Consider the following 22,750-nt stretch of genomic DNA (forward strand, 5'->3'; position numbering starts at 1 on the left):
AATAGCCTTCTAAATAGGCCAAGCCTTCAATAGTAACTTTGTCGTTGGTTTCTGAAGAGTTCAGCTCATCCACTCAAGCAGGCACACAGACTCACTAATTTATGGCTGAGTCTGTGTGCTTAACTCATTACCGAATAAATAACAACAATAGAAAGAAGCATCTGGTGGCTTTAAAACTAAAATTATCGCATTCAACTCTAAGGTCAAAACACATCGACTCCTATCGATTTACAGCATTTCCCTGATTTACACTACAAATGTGCAAAGGCCCAATTAGAGGGAGGGATAGGGGCATCTTTTAGTCGCGTGCGGAGCTCAAGTTTATAACAGCTGTCAGTCAAAACCAATACAGTGCTGTGAACCGGAGAATGGGCTACAATGAAAATAATCATAAAGGCCAGGATATTATATCAACAAGAGAATAGAGAATGGAACGAGTCACATTTGAATTGAAACTACCAGATTGAATTGCATTTAAATGCCCAATTGTATTTCATACAATACTCTGACAATATTGAAATTCGGCTTGCTTGACCTTCTTCCTTTTTTTCTTCCTATAGGCCTACAATGAAATATATAATAAAATTGTAATCATGAAGTGTAGATGTTCTCAAAGATGCCCTCTGGTGGGCATTAACGGTAAGCACTGTAACACACTGTACCATTTTTATTTTATTTTATTTCACCTTTATTTAACCAGGTAGGCTAGTTCTCATTTACAACTGCGACCTGGCCAAGATAAAGCAAAGCAGTGTGACACAGACAACAACACAGAGTTACACATGGAGTAAACAATAAACAAGACAATAACACAATAAACAAGTCAATGACACAGTAGAAAAAAAAGAAAGTCTATATACAGTGTGTGCAAAAGGCATGAGGAGGTAGGCAATAAATAGGCCATAGGAGCGAATAATTACAATTTAGCAGAATAACACTGGAGTGATAAATGAGCATATGATGATGTGCATGTAGAAATACTGGTGTGCAAAAGAGCAGAAAAGTAAATAAAATAAAAACTGATTGGGGATGAGGTAGGTAGATTGGGTGGGCAATTTACAGATGGACTATGTACAGCTGCAGCGATCGGTTAGCAGCTCAGGTAGCTGATGTTTAAAGTTGGTGAGGGAAATAAAAGTCTCCAACTTCAGCGATTTTTGCAATTCGTTCCAGTCACTGGCAGCAGAGAACTGGAAGGAAAGGCGGCCAAATGAGGTGTTGGCTTTGGGGATGATCAGTGAGATATACCTGCTGGAGCGTGTGCTACGGGTGGGTGTTGTTATCGTGACCAGTGAACTGAGATAAGGCGGGGCTTTACCTAGCATAGACTTAGAGATGACCTGGAGCCAGTGGGTCTGTCGACGAATATGTAGCGAGGGCCAGCCGACTAGAGCATACAGGTCGCAGTGTGTGTGGTATAAGGTGATTAGGTAACAAAACTGTGATAGACTGCATCCAGTTTGCTGAGTAGAGTAATGGAAGCTATTTTGTAGATGACATCGCCGAAGTCGAGGATCGGTAGGATAGTCAGTTTTACTAGGGTAAGTTTGGCGGCGTGAGTGAAGGAGGCTTTGTTGCGAAGTAGAAAGCCGATTCTAGATTTGATTTTGGATTGGAGATGTTTAATATGAGTCTGGAAGGAGAGTTTACAGTCTAACCAGACACCTAGGTATTTATAGTTGTCCACATATTCTAGGTCGGAACCGTCCAGGGTGGTGATGCTAGTCGGGTGGGCAGGTGCGGGCAGCGAACGGTTGAAAAGCATGCATTTGGTTTTACTAGCGTTTAAGAGCAGTTGGAGGCCACGGAAGGAGTGTTGTATGGCATTGAAGCTCGTTTGGAGGTTTGTTAGCACAGTGTCCAAGGAAGGGCCAGAAGTATACAGAATGGTGTCGTCTGCGTAGAGGTGGATCAGGGAATCGCCTGCAGCAAGAGCGACATCATTGATATATACAGAGAAAAGAGTCGGCCCGAGAATTGAACCCTATGGTACCCCCATAGAGACTGCCAGAGGTCCGGACAACATGCCCTCCGATTTGACACACTGAACTCTGTCTGCAAAGTAGTTGGTGAACCAGGCGAGGCAATCATTAGAAAAACCAAGGCTATTGAGTCTGCCGATAAGAATACGGTGATTGACAGAGTCGAAAGCCTTGGCCAGGTCGATGAAGACGGCTGCACAGTACTGTCTTTTATTGATGGTGGTTATGATATCGTTTAGTACCTTGAGCGTGGCTGAGGTGCACCCGTGACCGGCCGGGAAACCAGATCGCACAGTGGAGAAGGTACGGTGGGATTCGAAATGGTCAGTGATCTGTTTACTAACTTGGCTTTCGAAGACTTTAGATAGGCAGGGCAGGATGGAAATAGGTCTGTAACAGTTTGGGTCTAGGGTGTCATTGTGTCATGTCCTTGAAGAGGGGGATGACCGAGGCAGCTTTCCAATCTTTTGGATCTCGGACAATACAAAAAGAGAGGTTGAACAGACTGGTAATAGGGGTTGCAACAATGGCGGCGGATAGTTTTAGTACCATACCACGGCATACCGCATCCTATACCATATTATGAAGCAACTTTTAATTGAGGAACCACTGTATGTGTGTGTGTGTGTGTGTGTATTTGTATGTTGGAATGTGTGTGTGTGTGTCTGAGTGAGTGAGTGAGCGAGCGAGTGTGTGGGTGTGTGTGCTTGCATACACCAGTGCGTGTGGGTGTTAATAAGTGGGAGAGATAGTGTGAGAAATAGGGAAAACAGGATGAGAGATGGAGTGAGATGAAGTGGTAGAATGAAAGAGAGAGCGATAAGAGGTAGAGAGGGAGGCAGGCAGCCTGATCCTCTGTGCCATATCTGTGTGTCGTGTTATACCTGCTGCTGTCCTCCTGGTTGATGACCATGTACATTTCCCAGGTAGTGTCCACAGCTATCCCCCCATGGGGCACCAACAGACTCACGCCTACAGACAGAGATAGAAAGAGAGAGGAACAGAGGAGATGATCACGAGACACACGCACACGCTTGCACACATATGTGCATGCACACACACACACACACACACACACACACACACACACACACACACACACACACACACACACACACACACACACACACACTACGATCTCACTCATCCACACACACTGCCGCACATTGCTGTCTCCTGTCCTTTGTGACACTTTAATCTACTGGCAAGTTAGATTAGCACTCTAGAGAGGAATTGTTTGTGGGCTCCAGTGTTGGTGGTAGTGTGTGTGTGTGTGTGTGTGTGTGTGTGTGTGTGTGTGTGGTGCACTGTTGGCAACATTGATTTGAGAGCCCCAGAGTCCCTGACTGGCTTCTCTGACTGTCACCTGCACTAAATAGACCTGACACCCAGCAATGTGTGTGCGTACGTGCATGTGTGTGTGTGTATGTATATCGTGATCCTCTCCTCTGTGCGTGTGTGCGCCTCTATGTATGTGGTATGTGGACCTGTGTGTGTGGAAGCCTTCAAACATCCATGCCTGTGTATGTGCGGGTTTGCATGTGTGGTACATTGCCCTTACGAACCACAACACTCACCTGTATTGGGCACCACCAGCCTCCCTCCCGCGTGTCCGAACACCCCGGCCGTCCTGAGTGGGGGCCTGGATGGCGTAGATGGTGCAAGGGGGCCGAGGAGGGTCTTCTCCCTCCTTCCTCTCAGGGTCCCCTCCAACCCCACACCGCTGTAGTCGGGCGCCAGTCCCCGGGGGAAGGTCTGGGGGTGGGCTTTCTGGGTGTGGTACTCGGCCCCCCTCTCTGACACGCCCAGGGACACCATGAAAGAGGAGTGAACTTTGACCTTGAGGTCGGGCAGGGGGTCGAAGAGCGAAGGCTCCTGAGATATGAGTTCTTTATCCATGGAGTCCTGGAAGCAGATGGGGCTGGTGTAGGTCCGTGACACCGTTAGGTCCGGCTGCTGGGATGAGTTGATCAACAGGGGGTTGCCTGGAAAAGAGAGAATACATGATTGGTTGATTGGTTAAGTTATCTGTTGGATGATTGGTTGTTTGATTAGTTAATTGACAGACAAAAATATATGGACAATGTGATTGATGACCTCTAGTCACAAACTGATTCCTAGCTATCATCACTGATGACCCCCAGTGGCTCTGAAAGGACTGGATTGACTAATAAATATAATCTTAAATTGCAATAAAGTGTAACTAAAAAGTGTAACTAAAAACTAAACCAAAAATATAGTGTACATAGTATAACGGAGATGTTCTGTTTCCAAAGCCAACACCTCATTTGGCCGCCTTTCCTTCCAATTCTCTGCTGACAATGACTGGAACAAATTTAAAAAATCACTGAAGTTGGAGACTCATATCTCCCTCACTAACTTTAAGCGTCAGCTGTCAGAGGAGCTTACCGATCGCTGTAGCTGTACACAGCCCATCTGTAAATAGCCCACCCAACCAACTACCTACCTCATCCCCATATTTGTTTTTGTTTTTCTGCTCTTTTGCACACCAGTATTTCTACTTGCACATCCTCATCTGCACATATATCACTCCAGTGTAAATTGCTAAATTGTAATTACTTCGCCACTATTGGCCTATTTATTGCCTTACCTCCTTACTTAATTTGCACACACTGTATCCAGATTTTTCTATTGTGTTATTGACTGTACATTTGTTTATACCATGTGTAATTATGTGTTGTTTTTGTCGCACTGCTTTGCTTTATCTTGGCCAGGTCGCAATTGTAAATGAGAACTTGTTCTCAACTGGCCTACCTGGTTAAATAAAGGTGAAATAAAAAAAATAAAAAATGTTTTGGTTCAATGCAGCTGAGTCTCCGTGTTCATGACAAAGGATATGTAGCATTTGGAAAACTGAATCTATCGTATCAGGCGGCTATTTCGAGCTCCATACTGTAGGACTGGGATTTAGGAAAGAGAGCCCTGGAAAGAGAAGGTCCACAGGTTTCAGATACTGTCCCAGAAAACCACAGAAAACACATCTGCTTAACAGACTGGTTGTGTATATAACACTTCAACATGGGTTTTAATACCATAGTATACTATAGTATTTTTGTGGGGGTAGCTGACAGCAGCATGCCAACTATTGGTTACCCATGGTTGGTGTACTGTTGCGCTGCTAGCAGCATCGGACACAGTTCTGATATTGGCTTGCCGGAAAGAAGAATGGCGCTGGAATCCAGGTGAAAGCTATGATACCTTATTGATGTCAACTGTTAAATCCACTTACATTTTTTGGATTGTTTTTATTTTACCTTTATTTAACTAGGCAAGTCAGTTAAGAACAAATTCTTATTTACAATGACGGCCATCCAAAAGGCAAAAGGTCTCTTGCGGGGACGGGGGCCTGGGATAAAAAATAAAATATATAGGACAAAACCCACATCACAACAAGAGAGAAGCCACAACACTACATAAAGAGAGACTTAAGACAACAACATTGCACGGCAGCAACACATGACAACACAGCCTGGTAGCAACACAACAAGGCAGCAGCACAACATGGTAGAAGCACAAAACATGATACAAACATTATTGGGCACAGACAACAGCACAAAGGCAAGAAGTTAGAGACAACTATACGTCACGTGAAGCAGCCACAACTGTGACATTCTTAATGTCCATGATTGAGTGTTTGAATGAAGAGACGGTGCGTTTTTTGCAGTTCGTTCCAGTGGCTAGCTGCAGCAAACTGAAAAGAGGAGTAACCCAGGGATGTGTGTGCTTTGCGGACCTTTAACAGAATGTGACCACCAGAATGGGTGTTGTATGTGGAGGATGAGGGCTGCAGTAGGTATCTCAGATAGGGTGAGTGAGGCCTTAAGAGGGTTTTATAAATAAGCATAAACCAGTGGCTCTTGCAACGGGTATACAGAGATAACCCGTTTACAGAGTATAGAGTGCAGTGATGTGTCCTATAAGGAGCATTGGTGGCAAGTCTGATGGCCGAATGGTAAAGAACATCTACGTAATCTAGCATGGGTAGGAAGGTCATCTGAATCAGGGTTAGTTTGGCAGCTGAGGTGAAAGAGGAGCAATTACGATAGAGGAAACCAAGTCTAGATTTAACCTTAGCCTGTAGCTTTGATATGTGCTGAGAGAACAGTGTACTATCTAGCCATACTCCCAAGTACATGTATGAGGTGACTTCCTCAAGCTCCAAACCCTCAGAGGTAGTATTCTTTCTTGGCATTCTTCTTACCAAACCAGATGACCTTTGTTTTGGAGGTGTTCAGAACAAGGTTAAGGGCGGAGAAAGCTTGTTGGACACTAAGAAAGCGTTGTTGTAGAGCATTTAACACAAAATCTGGGGAGGGGCCAGCTGAGTATAAAACTGTATCATCTGCATATAAATGGATGAGAGCTTCCTACTGCCTGAGCTATGTTGTTGATGTAAATTGAGAGCGTGGGGCCTAGGATCGAGCCTTGAGGCACTCCCTTGGTGACAGGCAGTGGCTGAGACAGCAGATGTTCTAACTTTATACACTGCACTCTTTGAGAGAGGTAGTTAGCAAACCAGGCCAAAGACCCCTCAGAGACAGCAATACTCATTAGCCGGCCCACAAGAATGGAATGGTTTACCGTATCAAAACTTTGGCCAAGTCAATAAAAACAGCAGCACAACATTGCTTAGAATCAAAGGCAATGGTGACATCATTTAGGACCTTTAAGGTTGCAGTGACACATCCATAACCTGAGCGGAAACCAGATTGCATTCCAGAGAGAATACTATAGTACTATAGACATCAAGAAAGCCAGTCAGTTGATTATTGAGTTTTTTTCAACACTTTTGATAAACAGAGCAAAATAGAAATTGGCCTAGAACAATTAGGATCAGTTTGATCTCCCCCTTTAAATAACGGATGCACTGTGGCTGCCTTCCAAGCAATAGGAACCTCCCCAGAGAGAAGAGACAGGTTAAAAGGTCAGAGATAGGCTTAGCGATGATAAGGGCTGCAACCTTAAAGAAGAAAGGATCTAAACTATCTGACCCAGATGTTTTTTTTGAACGGGGTATGGCAGTAGGTGCCAGGCACACCAGTTTGATTGTGTCAATAACTGCAATTCTGCTATGTTTTTCATGCTCAACAGTTTCCTGTGTGTATCAAGAATGGTCCACCACCCAAAGCACATCCAGCCAACTTGACACAACTGTGGAAGCATTGGAGTCAACATTAGCCAGCATCCCCGTGGAATGCTTTCGACACCGAGTAGATTCCATGCCCCCAACGAATTGAGGCTGTTCTATGGGAAAAGGGGAGTGCAGCTCAATATTAGGAAGGTGTTATGTTTTGTAGATTCAGTGTATAGCGGCCGTTTTACAGGCTCCTGTTTTTTTGTGGGCATCGTAACTTTTTTGAACATTCCAGCCAGTGTCTATTCCACAAGTTACCACCGGCTAAATCTAAGATGTTGAAATGCCTATTTACTCTGTTCCATCTGACTTCGCAATCCACTGTCTCATCAGCCCAGCCAGGCAATTTATAAACTTGATCTCCACTATAAAAAGCATCTAGACACAATCTCACATTTCTTTTAGACCAACATTTTGTTTTCAACAGTGGAGATTTTTATACATCTTGCTGTCTGTCTCGCCTACATTTTCAAATTCGATCTCCAGCTGTCCCATAGTAAGGAACGTGTCGAGAGTCGGGACGAGACAGACAGGCAGGCCGTGTTTCTCAGCCAGTCTAAATCATGAATCAGCTGGCATCATTTTTATGGATATATATATAACCAAGTGCAGCTAGTTTGCAGTCTTTCCAGCTTCAGTTTGAAACTGTGTTGTTGGTTAGCTCCTCTGAACAACAGTGTTATGACGAGAGAGCACATTGTCTATGCCAGCCAAATACATGTCACTAGAAAACAGCTTAAACAAATGCAAATGCAGCTACTGATGTTATTCTGGCTGCACTGTTTGATGTGACTGTAAGTTAGCCATTGTTGGCTAGCTAGAAAGCAAGGGATAAGAACATTACCAGCCAGCATGGCAATGGAACATTTAGAACGAACGACTGTCCATAGATACAGAACAAAAAGACTGAACGACTGGGTCGGGTCTGGTCACTAGATAAAGAACAAAAACACTGAACGACTGGGTTGTGTCTGGCAACCGACCTGATAGAATGAATTACCAGCCGGCTTGGGTAGCAACCCTAGATTTGTGTCGGGACTATATCTTGTAGAAGGATGACATACTATGAATAAATTCATCAAAATAACGTTTTTAATGACAATATGTCAATCATTATTTGAATATGTTGGTAAAAAAGTGATAATGCCCTTGAAGCCGGTGTTTAGAAGATATATTGGCACGGATCGTCTTGGGCCTAACAACACCTGTGCCAATATATCCTCCAAACACCGGCTTCTCTGGCATTATCACTTAAATGTACAATCACTGGAGAACTAATTGGATGAGCTCCGTTCGAGACTATCTTATTAACGGAACCTGAAGAACTGTAATATCTTATATTTTTTTGGAAACTTGGCTGAACAAAGACATGGATAATGTACAACTAGCTGGTTTTTCTATGCATCATTAGGACAGAACAGTAGTGATGGGTAAGCTCAAGGGGGTGGTGTGTCTTTGTTAACAACAGCTGGTGCGCAATCTCTAATATGAAGGAGTCAATTGACGTACACGTGCGTCACACGGTGACGTTATTTTGAATATTGAATAGCTCCCTGTGTGTTTATGCAAGACTTACCGTTTCTTGTAGTCGCTGCAGGTCAATCCCCTAAAGTTTGCGCCTATTCCATAACACGGAGCTTGTGAAAGCAGCCCTTTTCTACACATTTCTGGCCCTCCAAGAGATATGTAAGAAATGTATTTGTATTATGAAATATAATTGTATTTGTATTATGAAATATAATTGCATTTATTCCTGTTATCAATCAAGGTGAGACTGAACATCGACAAGGTGCAGGAGAAACAGGAGAGCTACCGGAGCAGAATCAAGAAGAGGGACCAAGTGCTACTACATCCGGGTGAGTTACTTGGTTTGGAAGAAGGACAAAAGGAAGGTGAGACCTGGGAAATCTCGCTGCTCTTTCGCTCTTAGCTGGGGTCAACATCTGTTAAGGTGAATATTTAAAAAAATCTACCTCTCCAAATGACTTTAGGACCACTGACTGTCCAAGCCCCCCAGGAGGTATCCCATCTACCAGAACCAGTGATTTTGGATCAGTCTGATTCTCTGTGCCCTGAGTTGGAGGGGGACCAGCTTGAGGTAGGCTATACCTTCCAAAAGTGTTTGAAAAGTCTCCCATTCATAACACTGCACTAATCTCTCACATTTTCTCACAGTAAAGTGTAACCTGTGTTTTTGCTTGTTTGTCTGTCTCCTACCCTGTTCCCATTAACTCTGCTCCTGTTCTCCGGGACCTAGGGGTTCTTCCCAACACCCAGACATGGATCCACCTGATGTCCTCCATTACCAACCACCCTCCAACTTTTCATTACATCATCTACAGCTTCTTAATTGTCATGTCGTTATCTGCTAAGAGTTTTCTTGCTCTATCATACTGGGCACATAATATGTGAGATACACAGATTAACTAAAAACACGAGCACTGCAAACACTCAGAACAAAGAGAGCAGCAGCGCCTGGACTTTGCAGTCTCTCTCTTCAAGTCCCCTTTCCGAGACTGGCTCCTGTTGAGAACAAGTGACAGACAGAACCTCCCACTCACACAGCAACCACCTCCTCAATATTCCACACACTAAGATTCTGTATTTTAGTCTTTAATCTATGATTGCCATGAGAGTGTACAAAAATCAGTGAAAATAAATCTGTCACAACAGTACCAAAAAATATAAAGGTTTGTGTTAAAATCTTAAATATTGCCAGGTTGATTTTCACAGCTGTTTCACAAGGTTTTCATTATAGTAAGTTGTAAGGTATCCTTTGATGGTATTTATTTGTTCTACATTATTCATTGTTGTATCCTAGGACCTACAATAGATACATATATATTCAACCACAAGGGTGTACTAATGAGCTATGCGAGATAAAAAAAATATATACACTGCTCAAAAAAATAAAGGGAACACTTAAACAACACATCCTAGATCTGAATGAAATAAATAATCTTATTAAATACTTTTTTCTTTACATAGTTGAATGTGCTGACAACAAAATCACACAAAAATAATCAATGGAAATCCAATTTATCAAGCCATGGAGGTCTGGATTTGGAGTCACACTCAAAATTAAAGTGGAAAACCACACTACAGGCTGATCCAACTTTGATGTAATGTCCTTAAAACGAGTCAAAATGAGGCTCAGTAGTGTGTGTGGCCTCCACGTGCCTGTATGACCTCTCTACAACGCCTGGGCATGCTCCTGATGAGGTGGCGGATGGTCTCCTGAGGGATCTCCTCCCAGACCTAGACTAAAGCATCCGCCAACTCCTAGACAGTCTGTGGTGCAACGTGGCGTTGGTGGATGGAGCGAGACACGATGTCCCAGATGTGCTCAATTGGATTCAGGTCTGGGGAACGGGCGGGCCAGTCCATAGCATCAATGCCTTCCCCTTGCAGGAACTGCTGACACACTCCAGCCACATGAGGTCTAGCATTGTCTTGCATTAGGAGGAACCCAGGGCCAACCGCACCAGCATATGGTCTCACAAGGGGTCTGAGGATCTCATCTCGGTACCTAATGGCAGTCAGGCTACCTCTGGCGAGCACATGGAGGGCTGTGCGGCCCCCCAAAGAAATGCCACCCCACCATGACTGACCCACCGCCAAACCGGTCATGCTGGAGGATGTTGCAGGCAGCAGAACGTTCTCCACGGCGTCTCCAGACTCTGTCACGTCTGTCACGTGCTCAGTGTGAACCTGCTTTCATCTGTGAAGAGCACAGGGCGCCAGTGGCGAATTTGCCAATCTTGGTGTTGTCTGGCAAATGCCAAATGTCCTGCACGGTGTTGGGCTGTAAGCACAACCCCCACCTGTGGACGTCGGGCCCTCATACCACCCTCATGGAGTCTGTTTCTGACCGTTTTAGCAAACACATGCACATTTGTGGCCTGCTGGAGGTCATTTTGCAGAGCTCTGGCAGTGCTCCTCCTGCTCCTCCTTGCACAAAGGTGGAGGTAGCGGTCCTGCTGCTGGGTTGTTGCCCTCCTACGGCCTCCTCCACGTCTCCTGATGTACTGGCCTGTCTCCTGGTAGCACCTCCATGCTCTGGACACTACGCTGACAGACACAGCAAACCTTCTTGCCACAGCTCGCATTGATGTGCCATCCTGGATGAGCTGCACTACCTGAGCCACTTGTGTGGGTTGTAGACTCCGTCTCATGCTACCACTACAGTGAAAGCACCGCCAGCATTCAAAAGTGACCAAAACATCAGCCAGGAAGCATAGGAACTGAGAAGTGGTCTGTGGTCACCACCTGCTGAACCACTCCTTTATTGGGGGTGTCTTGCTTATTGCCTATAATTTCCACCTGTTGTCTATTCCATTTGCACAACAGCATGTGACATTTATTGTCAATCAGTGTTGCTTCCTAAGTGGACAGTTTGATTTCACAGAAGTGTGATTGACTTGGAGTTACATTGTGTTGTTTAAGTGTTCCCTTTATTTTTTTGAGCAGTATATATTTCTCTATTTTCCTTCTCTCTGCATTGTTGGGAAGGACCTGAAAGTAAGCATTTCACTGTTTAGTCCACACCTGTTTACAAATTGTGACAATGAAAATGTGATTTGATTTATAGTGGTGTGCTAACTGTTAGTCATCAGTGGTCCAATAAGTGACACAGTGAATGTCAATTATGGCTGGAGGGCAAGTGGTCGTCACTAGTTACCACAGCCACAATTATGGCTAAACCCCACCTATTTCTATAATTTATCTTCTTAAAATATGATTTTAAACCTAACCTTAACGCTAACCTTAACCACACTGCTAACCTCATGCCTAACCCTTACCTGGCTGTGGTAACTACTGACAACCACAGCAAACCCTGGCAACAATTGTGTTAAACAACTTCCTGGTCTCAACGACAACAATCTCTTCACTATGGAAACTGGGACGCTAAAAACACCTCACCATGACAACGGGAAGTGCCTCAAAGTACTTGTCACTGCAATAGAGGTGTAACAAACACCCCTCCATAGCAACAACTATCTGTATAAAACTCTCCGCTAATGGCCAATAGAGAGTGAAATGAGCTAATGAGTGTGTGTGTTATAATTGAGAGAGATTCTTAAACTTTAAGCTTTGATTCCAACTTGTGTTTCTTAGTGAGTTGGACTACTACATGAGACTTAAACAACTTACGGATCAAATCCCTTTAGCGGGATCGATTTGACAAGAGCCAGTGAAAGTGCAGGGCGCCAAATTCAAAACAGCAAAAATCTCATAATTAAAATTCCTCAAACATACAAGTATTATACACCATTTTAAAGATAAGATTCTCATTAATCCAACCACAGTGTCCGATTTCAAAAAGGCTTTACAGCGAAAGCACAGCAAACAATTATGTTAGGTCAGCACCTAGTCACAAAAAAACATACAGCCATTTTCCAGCCAAAGAGAGGAGTCACACAAAGCAGAAATAGAGATCAAATTAATCACTAACCTTTGATGATCTTCATCAGATGGCACTCATAGGACTTCATGTTACACAATACATGTATGTTTTGTTCGATAAAGTTCATATTTATATCCAAAAATCGCAGTTTACATTGGCGCGTTATGTTCAGTAATGTTTGCCTCCAAAACCTCAAATGACTTTGCAGAGAGCCACATCAATTTACAGAAATACTTATCATAAACTTTGATAAAATATACAAGTGTTATGCACAGAATTAGATACACTTCTCCTTAATGCAACCGCTGTATCAGATTTCAAAAAAGCTTCACGGCGAAAGCACACTTTGCAATAATCTGAGTACAGCGCTCAGACACCAAAAGAAGCTATACAGATACCAGCCATGTTGTGCAGTCAACAGAAGTCAGAAATAGAGTTATAAATATACACTTACCTTTGATGATCTTCATCGCAATGCACTCCCAGGAATCCCAGTTCCACAATAAATGTTTGTTTTGTTCGATAAAGTTCATCTTTATGTCCAAATACCTCCATTTTGTTCACGCTTACTAAGTTTGTAGAAACATGTCAAACGATGTATAGAATCAATCTTTAGGATGTTTTTATCATAAATCTTCAACTGGACAATTCCTTTCTCTTTCGGAATGAAGATGAACTCAGCTCGCTCCCAAGGCCGCGCGCGTGACTGAGTTCATGCCTTTTTTTCAGATACCTGACTCCATATGCTCTTATTCTCTCCCCATTCACAGTAGAAGCCTGGAACAACATTCTAAAGACTGTAGTCATCTAGTGGAAGCCTTAGGAAGTGCAATATGACCCCACAGACACTGTATATTGGATAGAGAATCACTTGAAAAACTACAAGCCTCAGATTTCCCACTTCCTGGTTGGATTTTTCTCAGGTTTTTGCCCGCCATATGAGTTCTGTTATACTCACAGACATCATTCAAACAGTTTTAGAAACTTCAGAGTGTTTTCTATCAAAATCTACTAATAATATGCATATCCTAGCTTCTGGGCCTGAGTAGCAGGCAGTTTACTCTGGGCATGCTTTTCATCCGGACGTGAAAATACTGCTCCCTATCCCTAAGAGGTAGCTACTAAGAATAGACAGAAACTTGTGCACCAAAGCTGGGTAAATGGTTTTATTTATTGAACCTTTATTTAACTAGGCAAGTCAGTTAAGAACAAATTCTTATTTACAATGACGGCCTACCTCGGCCAAACCCTAAACCGGACGACGCTGGGCCAATTGCGTGCCGCCCTATGGGACTCCCAATCACAGCCGGTTGTGATACAGTCTGGAATCAAACCAGGGTCTGTAGTGACGCTTCTAGCACTAAGATGCAGTGCCTTAGACCGCTGCGCCACTCGGGAGCCAAATGGTTGATCAGATGGGAAAACTGAGGCTTGGTGGGACTATACATTTGTAAATCCTTAATAAAAACATAACCATTCTATCAGATCTTTCAGCACTCTGACGGAGTGGACGTTAGACAAAAATCTGAGTTGATGTTTTAAGTAGATTTTTCTTATCTGTGGCAAACACAGTAGCAATTTAGTTTTTCTTCAGTTGCTTTATGACTCTTAAACCTAATTAAATGTAACATATTTTAACCAAAATTCATATTCTATTAGTGATTCCAATATTGTTTGTTTACATCTATCAAAAGTAGAGAACTTTCCAGACCATGAGTGGTCTTGTTTTGCTACATGTAATGAGGACATGAATAAGGGGTCCTTATGGTATAGATGACCCTGCTCAGTCCTGATTCATTTAGGATTTTATACAAATCTGACAGAGTTTACCAAATCTCCATAGTCATGGAGCATAAAGGCATAAAGCCGACATGGAAATTAATAATATTGAAAGTATTTTGAAAATTCCCAAAACAAATATTTTCCATATAAAATTCCCCTAAATGTACATTTTTAAACTCAAATAATGCAACAACATTTTTTTTCAACTAGAAAAATAAAGTTTCCCTGCAAGACAACGATTGTCCTGACATTCAAGCAAATTTCCTGTAATAAAAAACAAGTAACTCATGGCCTATGAGGTGTTCATATACTTTCTGGGGGGCCCAACCTCCGGGGGAACCTCAACGCCAGTGTCTACTGACCATGTTTGAGTAGCCACTACTCAATTTATTTAAAGAGATAGGCAGTTACTTTTTACAGTTTGTGTGTGTGTGTGTGTGTATTACTCCAATTCTCTGGGAGGACAGAGGCCCAAATAAGGGGTCTTAGCTTTCACCTGGATTCATCTGGTCAGTCTATGTCATTGAAAGAGTTCCTCATGTTTTATACACTCAGTGTAGAGCAGATATATATAGGTAACTTCCAAAATAATGGAAACACTTGAGTGAATGAGGCGTACAAATTATACTGAAAACAGGTGCTTCCACACAGGTGTGGTTCCTGAGTTAATTAAGCAATTAACATCCTATCATGTTTAGGGTCATGTATACAAATGCTGGGTAGGCCATTATTTTGGCTACCATGGCTATGCTCCCATAGGATGACAATGCCCCTATCCACAGGGAACGAGTGGTCATTGAATGGTTTGATGAGCATGGAAATTATGTAAACCATATGCCATGGCCGTCTCAATCACCAGATCTCAACCCAATTAAACACTTATGGGAGATTCTGGAGCGGCACCTGAGACAGCGTTTCCCCCCATCATCAACACCATGGGGGTGCTGAACAGTTGGGTGGAGGTGTGTGTGTGTGTGTGTGTGTGTGTGTGTGTGTGTGTGTGTGTGTGTGTGTGTGTGTGTGTGTGTGTGTGTGTGTGTGTGTGTGTGTGTGTGTGTGTGAGAGAGATTGAGAGAGAGAGAGAGAGAGAGAGATTGTCTGGAAGAGAGAGACAAGATCATGAGAAATGAGAGCTGTGTCTGGTCTCTGCTCCACTCCACTCCAGACAGGATGAGAGAGAGAGACAGAAAGAGAGCAAAAGCGAGAGGGAGAGAGAGGGAGAACGATAGAGAGAGAGAGAGAGAGAGAGAGAGACAGATAAGTTAGACAGTGCTGACACCACCCTACTGTGTCACTGAGCAAACCAAACACAACCTTGCTGTTGGACACAAGGACTTTTTTAAATGAAGTAATTAAACACACATCGATTGAATGGAGCGTAAAGTAACCACCAAGGACAGTCAGTCACACACACTGAGCTTCTGTTGGACCACAGCAATGTGTGTCTTGAGCAGTGTAAGTGTGTGTGTGTATGTGTGCCCCTCCCTGGCTCATCTTATCCAAAGTTCATGTGTGTTCAGCTGTGTGTTTGTGTCTCTGTGTGTGTATATGTGTGTCTGTCTGTCTGTTTGTGTTCTCTGAGCTCACCTTGGCAGGCGGTCTTGAAGCTAAAGGACTGAAAGCCCCCAGTGAGGGCGGAGGAGTCAATGACGTCCACACCGTACTCGCTCTGGTTCCTCCGGTAGAGGGTCACTGCCACAATCAACACCACCACAGTCACCACCCCTGCCGCCAGGCCCGAATACAGCGCTACGTCACTGCTAACCTCCAGACCTGGGGGGGTGAGAGAGCGAGAGATACTTTAATCAAAGTATAAACATCTGAGAAATAGACAAGGTATCAACTCAGAGCTATATTCAGAGTAGAATTCAGAAGGTCATATTATAATAGTGTTATATGGGCCTAATGATGGTAGGGTCAAGTCAAGTGGCATCTATAGTTCTTGCTATACTGGCCAGACAAACACAACTTTCACTGCTGCACAAAGTTTGCACCTCATTTTAAAATATGTTGAATTAAAACGCTTTGGGAGAGGCACAGTAAAGTCATGTTTACCCCAAACTTTCACAGTAAGCTCTCTGAATGCGCTTCTCCTGAAAACTTCTAAGGTACTACTGAAACATTTCTAGCAGGAGTTATTTCTGGGCAGAAACATTCCAGGTTTCAACCTGCTTCCTTCTGTGGCTTATTGTTCTCAATTTCCTGTCTCCTCACTCCGCTGTGGTGCGGTATTTCCCCCCACTGCATCCTGTTAACGCACTAATGAGGAAGCTTGCTAGGAAAGTCGTCCTAATCACCCCAGCACCTCTGGTGTGTCAGACACACACATATGCACACACATATATATGCACATGCACACAACTAGGATTCTAATCAAGCCCAGCACCTGACTGTCATCTCAAAGGGCTGTTTCGCTCTGGAATCACTCGGAAGGCCCTTAAGCGTTCTACTGGGATATTGTGTACGGCATTCACTCACTGTTCTAGAATATAGAATTCCTCTAGAATTCAAGAGGCACCTATGACATTTATGTCAAAACATTTTGACATAAATGTTCCACATTGACTGACCTTCATCTCTTAAAGTAATGATGGACTGTCGTTTCTCTTTGCTTATCTGAGCTGTTCTTGCCATAATATGGACTTGGTATTTTACCAAATAGGGCTTTGCTGTATACCACCCCTACCTTGTCACAACACAACTAATTGGCTCATATGCATTCCAGGTGACTACTTCATGAAGCTGGTTGAGAGAATGCCAAGAGTGTGCAAAGCTGTCATCAAGGCAAAGGGTGGCTACTTTGAAGAATCTCAACACTGTTTAACACTTTTTGGGTTACTACATGATTCCATATGTGTTATTTCATAGTTTTGATGTCTTCACTATTATTCTACAATGTAGAAAATAGTAAAAATAAAGAAAAACCCTTGAATGAGTAGGCGTGTCCAAACTTTTGACAGGTACTGTATATGGTAGAGACATAGGGTTTGGACTATTGTTTTTCTGACACAATTCTCTATTGATTTGTATAAACCTTGAATGAATTAATCATTTTATGGGTGAACACCCTATATTGTGACAAGACCAGTTCATTAAATTAGCTCATCTGCAATGATTATGCTGTATCCGGTCTCACCAGTACACCACAACAGATTTAAAAAAGTTTGTGTGTGTGTAAAGAGAAGCACTGCTGGCTTAGCTTGTTCTCCAAAGATAATGAGATCTGCACAGGAACAGGACTGAGAAAATCGCTAAGTAGACTGAAGCTCCAAGAAAAGGAGCATTTGCCAAAATATGCAAAAGAGGCATTAGCAGCTAAAAGTGGCAGGTTAATTGGGGGCTCGCTAAGTTTTGGCAGACTGGCTGACTGGCTGCGTCTTTTTCACTCACTCCCACGAATAAGAAAACAAAACTAAAACTGTGACAGTGACAGTTGTGGTGTCACAAGTAAAAATGTGACTGTTGTGGTGTCACAAGTAAATGGCATTAAAATAGCATTTTATGATTAAGATCATTATTTTGATGGTGTTCATCGTGATAATAAGGTTTCTTGTATAGGTTGTTATCAATAAAAAGACACAATTAGGTGCAGAGCGTTTGATTTGCCTGCTCGGGGACAAGGAGATCCTAGCTCTGCTAAAACCATTGTCAACTGCATGCCATTTTCAAAGGATTGTTTATGAAATGTTAACTATTTGGTTGTAGACCTCCCGAAGGCCCTGCATCGCAGTGCTAGTTGTGCCACAAGAGATTCTGGGTCCAGGCTCTGCCGCAACCGGGCCGTGACCGGGAGACCCATGGGGCGGTGCACAATTGGCCCAGCGTCGTCCGTGTTAGGGGAAGGTTTTGCCGGCAGGGATGTCCTTGTCCCATCGCGCACTAGTGACTCGTGTGGCGGGCCGGGCGCAGTGGACGCTGACACGGTCGCCAGGTGTACGGTGTTTCCTCCGACAGATTGGTGCGGCTAGCTTCCGGGTTAGGTGGGAATTGTGTCAAGAAGCAGTGTGCCTTGGCTGGGTTGTGTTTCGGAGGAAGCACAGGTCTCTCGACCTTCGCCTCTCCCGAGTCCGTACTTGGTACGTCCAACGTAATTGGATACCACGAAATTGGGGACAAAAAGGGATACATTTTTTTAATTAAAAAATTAATAATTAAAAAGAATAATCATATTTGGTTGTAATATCATCATCTCTCGAAAAGCATAAGTCAGAAATACACATTTCCGATGATTCCATTCAAAACAATTGCGCACATTTACAGTCACTCTATCATCAGAGTTATACAGCAGTCACGGCATGCTTTTCATGATCAATAAACATCAACTGATCATGTCACTTCAGATACGTGAGGGTAGCCTGACAATATCTCTCAATATTGGCCACCATTAACTGGATATTTGAGTGATATAAAATGAACTATACCTGAGTGGTTTAGGTTATTTCCCCATCCTTTGTGGGCTCTGCCTGTCAAGCAGCAGAAAGGCGCGTTTGCCGACGTACTGTTAGCTGGTAATGATTACAAGCTACCGGTAGAAACTTTGTTCAGTTGGCTAAACATAGTGTTAAGTAGACCCATTTCAATTGAGGAAACTACATTAATGGTGCAGTTAATAACGATAGAATAATGATGCTGGTGGAAAGATAATGTTCAATATTGGTGATATGATCATGTTAGTGGGAATAATGGATCTGGCTCATGATGTTGGAGTTTTGGGTTGGAGAGTTGTATCTGTCAGAGGTGGCATGACAACATATAATGGCTGTTATAGCAGAGTAGCCACAGTGGTTTTAGTGTGCTACATTGTGTTCTAAAGTAGGATGGTGGTTGGGGAGAACTCACCCTGTGGCTTGGCGTCGTGTAGCAGCTTTCGATCTGCAAAGACACAGAGACACCATGTCATTTCACTTCTACTTGAATGGAATAATACAGGATGTAACCTGCAGTTGTTTTACAATGAGCACCCTTAAGTGTGCGCATGTACAAAATGTGTGTGTGTGTGTGTGTTTGTCGTGGTGGTGAGATTGGCCCAGTGATAATACTCTTTATGACACAGGGAGTGTATGCGTGTGCACGCACGTGTGTACATGCCCAAATGTGATCATGATCACAATGTGTGTGTCTCACGGTAGTGAGATTGGCTCGGTGATAGGATTTTCTATCACCCAGGGATTGTATCGAGTGCGTGTGTCTGTATGTGTGTGAGTGGATATTGACGTGAAGAACATAAGGCTGATTGTCTTCCCGCGTCTCCCTCAGGGAGGATGAGAACGGATGGATGATTAAAAAAATTACTTGAGAAAATATGGGCATCAGAAGAATTAAGAAATAAGTATGGACTTCCATCCAGTGTGTTAATTACGGGTGGGGCCATGAACTCATGAGACATGAGCTCCCCTATACGTAACAAAAGTCAAACTTTGGGGGGGGGTTGGGTTCTAAGTTAATCATTCTCCTATTCTCTCATTTGTATTCCTCAATGTCATTACACAGTTTGGTGTTTTATAACTAATGTGCACTGTTTGGATGCTGGAATTATTTGGGAGTGGACTGTATTATGAACGTGCGCAGGTAGCCTACTTTTTGAAGTGACAATCAGATGACATTCATCATGACTGGTTGTGTTCATGCCACAATCAAAGGTAAGACATTTTTACTGCTAAAATACACGTCTTTACTTAGGCCCATAAAACGTTTTATACAAAATAAAAATACTAAGTCCCCTGAAAAAAAGCCCGCGAATGTCACGATATAATTGAAACTCTGCTTCCATCCCATGCTGTCAAGGCACGTGGCAGATACTGTATGTGGTTCACTGCTTATGGCAGCACTAAGGAACTAAGGATGGATTTGTCCACAGCACTGCTGGTGTTATAAATGGAAACAAGCCAGCCAATAGAAGACTACTGTGTCTTTGGCAATGTTTTAATTCTCAACAAAATAAGTGTGGCAATGATGATGACGATAATGATGATGATCCCAATGATGAACATTCTGCCGATCACAAAGACGATGATGGTGAAGATTATAATTAAGATTTGAATGATAATATCTACCAGATGAAGCTGCATGTGACATTACTCACTCTGAGTGCAGAGGCCCCCGGTGCAGTTATCTGTTCCCAGGGTGGCCCCGTCACACCGCCTGCCTCCATGTTTAGGCTCCGGGGCTGTACATTCTCTTCTGCGCTGCCTCGCACACTCCGCACTGCACACCGTCCATTCTGTCCACTCTCCCCAGCCACCATCCACTGAGAGGGAAGGTAGGGTTAAAAAAACGCACACACACACACACACACACACAGAGACACACACACAGAACCTTAAACCCAACACATATCATAAATTCCTAGAGTTAGCAAACAGCTGAGCGGAACATAACTGCCCCCTCACAATTGGTTTATGGACCTTACCGATAGTGCACATACAATGGACCCTCCCTATAGCCCACCACACAAAACCCCCTCTTCTTTCTCTCCAGGGCCGACATTAGAAAAATACCATGTTATGTTCTATCCTGGTGCTGACTCAAGCCAGAAAATACAGTTTTCTTTTTGTCTTGTTCCATCAAGTCTCCTTTACCACCTTACCAATTGCATAGGTTTTCAAGGTTTCCCCCTGCCTTGCTAATCTAAATGCAAATGCTGTGTTTGCACGCTGGCTGAGACTCACAGAGAGAGAAAGTCTTGTGGAGGAGAGAGAGTTGAGAGAAAGGGGAAGAGAGAGAACAAGAGAGAGGACGAGAGAGAGAGAAAAATAGAGAGAGAAAGAGAGGTTTATGGAAGAGAAAGAGAGGAAAGAGAGAGAGAGAGTAGGAGAGAATAAGAAAGGGAGAGAATGAGAGGGAGAAGGAGAGAGAGAAGAGTGGTTGAGATGAATGGAGATTGCGTTAGCGGGAGAATGCTGCCCTCGCCAGATAACTTTTTCCCTTTTCTCCAACACGACGACTGTTTCCCTGGTGATTGGTACGGTGGTCTGAAACCATACATTTCACTGCATGTAGAGGAACACTTGGACAGCGCTGATTAGACAGATGCTCTGATAACGGGCACCACTCCCTCTCTCTTGCTCTGTCTTTCTTTCACTTTCTCTGTAAGCGCTATTCTAAATCCTTCTGTTGTTGACTATCCTGCACTCAAGTGTCACGATCATCGTAATGATTGGACCAAGGCGCAGTGTGAGTAGCGTTCCACATCTTTATTATAAAGTGAAACTTCAGCAAAAAAAAAAAAAAATACAATAAATCATCAAACGAAACGTGAAGACAGTGAGGTGCAAATAGGCACCTACACAAAAACAAGATCCCACAAAACACAGTGGGGAAATGGCTGCCTACATATCATCCCCAATCAGAGACAACGCTAAACAGCTGCCACTGTTTGGGAACCATACCAAGCATACCAACATAGAAATAAACATAGAACACCCCCAGTCAGGCCCTGACCTACTATACCATAGAGCACCAAGGGCTCTCTATGGTCAGGGCGTGACAGTACCCCCCCCCCCCCAAAGGTGTGGACTCCGGCCGCAAAACCTGAAACCAAATAGGGAGGGTAGGGGGGTGATTAGTGTCGATGGCGGCTCTGGTGCGGGACGAAGTACCAGCTCATCTCGCGGATCCGCTAGCATCGGGGGCGGCTCTGGTGCGGAACGAAGAACCCGCTCAGCTCGCGGATCCACCATCTTTGGTGGTGGCTCTGGTGCAGGCCGAAGAAACCGCTCATCCCGCAGATCCAGCCATGGACCCAGGCTGAACACTGTGCCTGGACTGGATCTCGATGCAGAGGAAGACTCCTGCCATGGAGCTGGACTGGATGCCGTGTTTGAACTGGGCAACGGCGCAGAGGAAAGCTCCTGCCATGGAGCTGGAGCTCCGGACCGTTGACCCTTGCTGAAGGTTCCCGGACCGTTGACCGTCGCTGGATGTTCCGGGTTGTGGATCGTCTCAGGAGGTTCCGGACTGTGGACCGTCCCTGGAGGTTCTGGACTGTGGACCGTCTCTGGAGGTCCCGGACTGTGGACCGTCTCTGGAGGTCCCGGACTGTGGACCGTCTCTGGAGGACCCGGACTGTGGACCGTCTCTGGAGGTCCCGGACTGTGGACCGTCGTTGGAGGTTCCGGACTGTGGACCGTCGTTGGAGGTTCCGGACTGTGGACCGTCTCTGGAGGTTCCGGACTGTGGACCGTCGTTGGAGCTTCCGGACTGTGAAACGTCGCCGGAAGCTCTGGACTGGGAAGTGTCGCCAGAAGCTCTGGACTGTGAAGGCGCACTGGAGGCCTGATGCGTGGGACCGGCACATGACGTACCGGACTGGGGAGGCGCACTGGAGGCCTGGCACGTGGAGCTGGCACAGGACGTACTGGGCTGTGGAGACGTACTGGAGACCTAGTGCGTACAGCCGGCATCAATGGTACCGGTTTGATGACA

The 22,750-nt window shown here is 44.2% G+C and overlaps 1 protein-coding gene across 3 annotated transcripts in view; it reads right to left on the reverse strand.

Moving 5' to 3' along the window:
- LOC106563138 (netrin receptor UNC5D) overlaps positions 1-22,750 on the reverse strand; it is a 339,367-nt gene that overhangs the window by 26,530 nt on the left and 290,087 nt on the right. For 2 of the 3 annotated variants that reach the window (XM_014128393.2, XM_014128391.2), the window contains exons 7-11: positions 20,409-20,573; positions 19,166-19,198; positions 15,914-16,099; positions 3,560-3,967; positions 2,867-2,954 (exon numbers count right to left, since the gene is read on the reverse strand). In XM_014128393.2, coding sequence (XP_013983868.1) covers positions 2,867-2,954; positions 3,560-3,967; positions 15,914-16,099; positions 19,166-19,198; positions 20,409-20,573 — 880 coding nt within the window. The remainder of the gene's footprint in view (positions 1-2,866; positions 2,955-3,559; positions 3,968-15,913; positions 16,100-19,165; positions 19,199-20,408; positions 20,574-22,750) is intronic. The other variant, XM_014128394.2, reaches the window with a different exon arrangement.

Source organism: Salmo salar, chromosome ssa11 (genome assembly GCF_905237065.1).
Source record: "Salmo salar chromosome ssa11, Ssal_v3.1, whole genome shotgun sequence".
Lineage (NCBI taxonomy): Eukaryota > Metazoa > Chordata > Actinopteri > Salmoniformes > Salmonidae > Salmo > Salmo salar.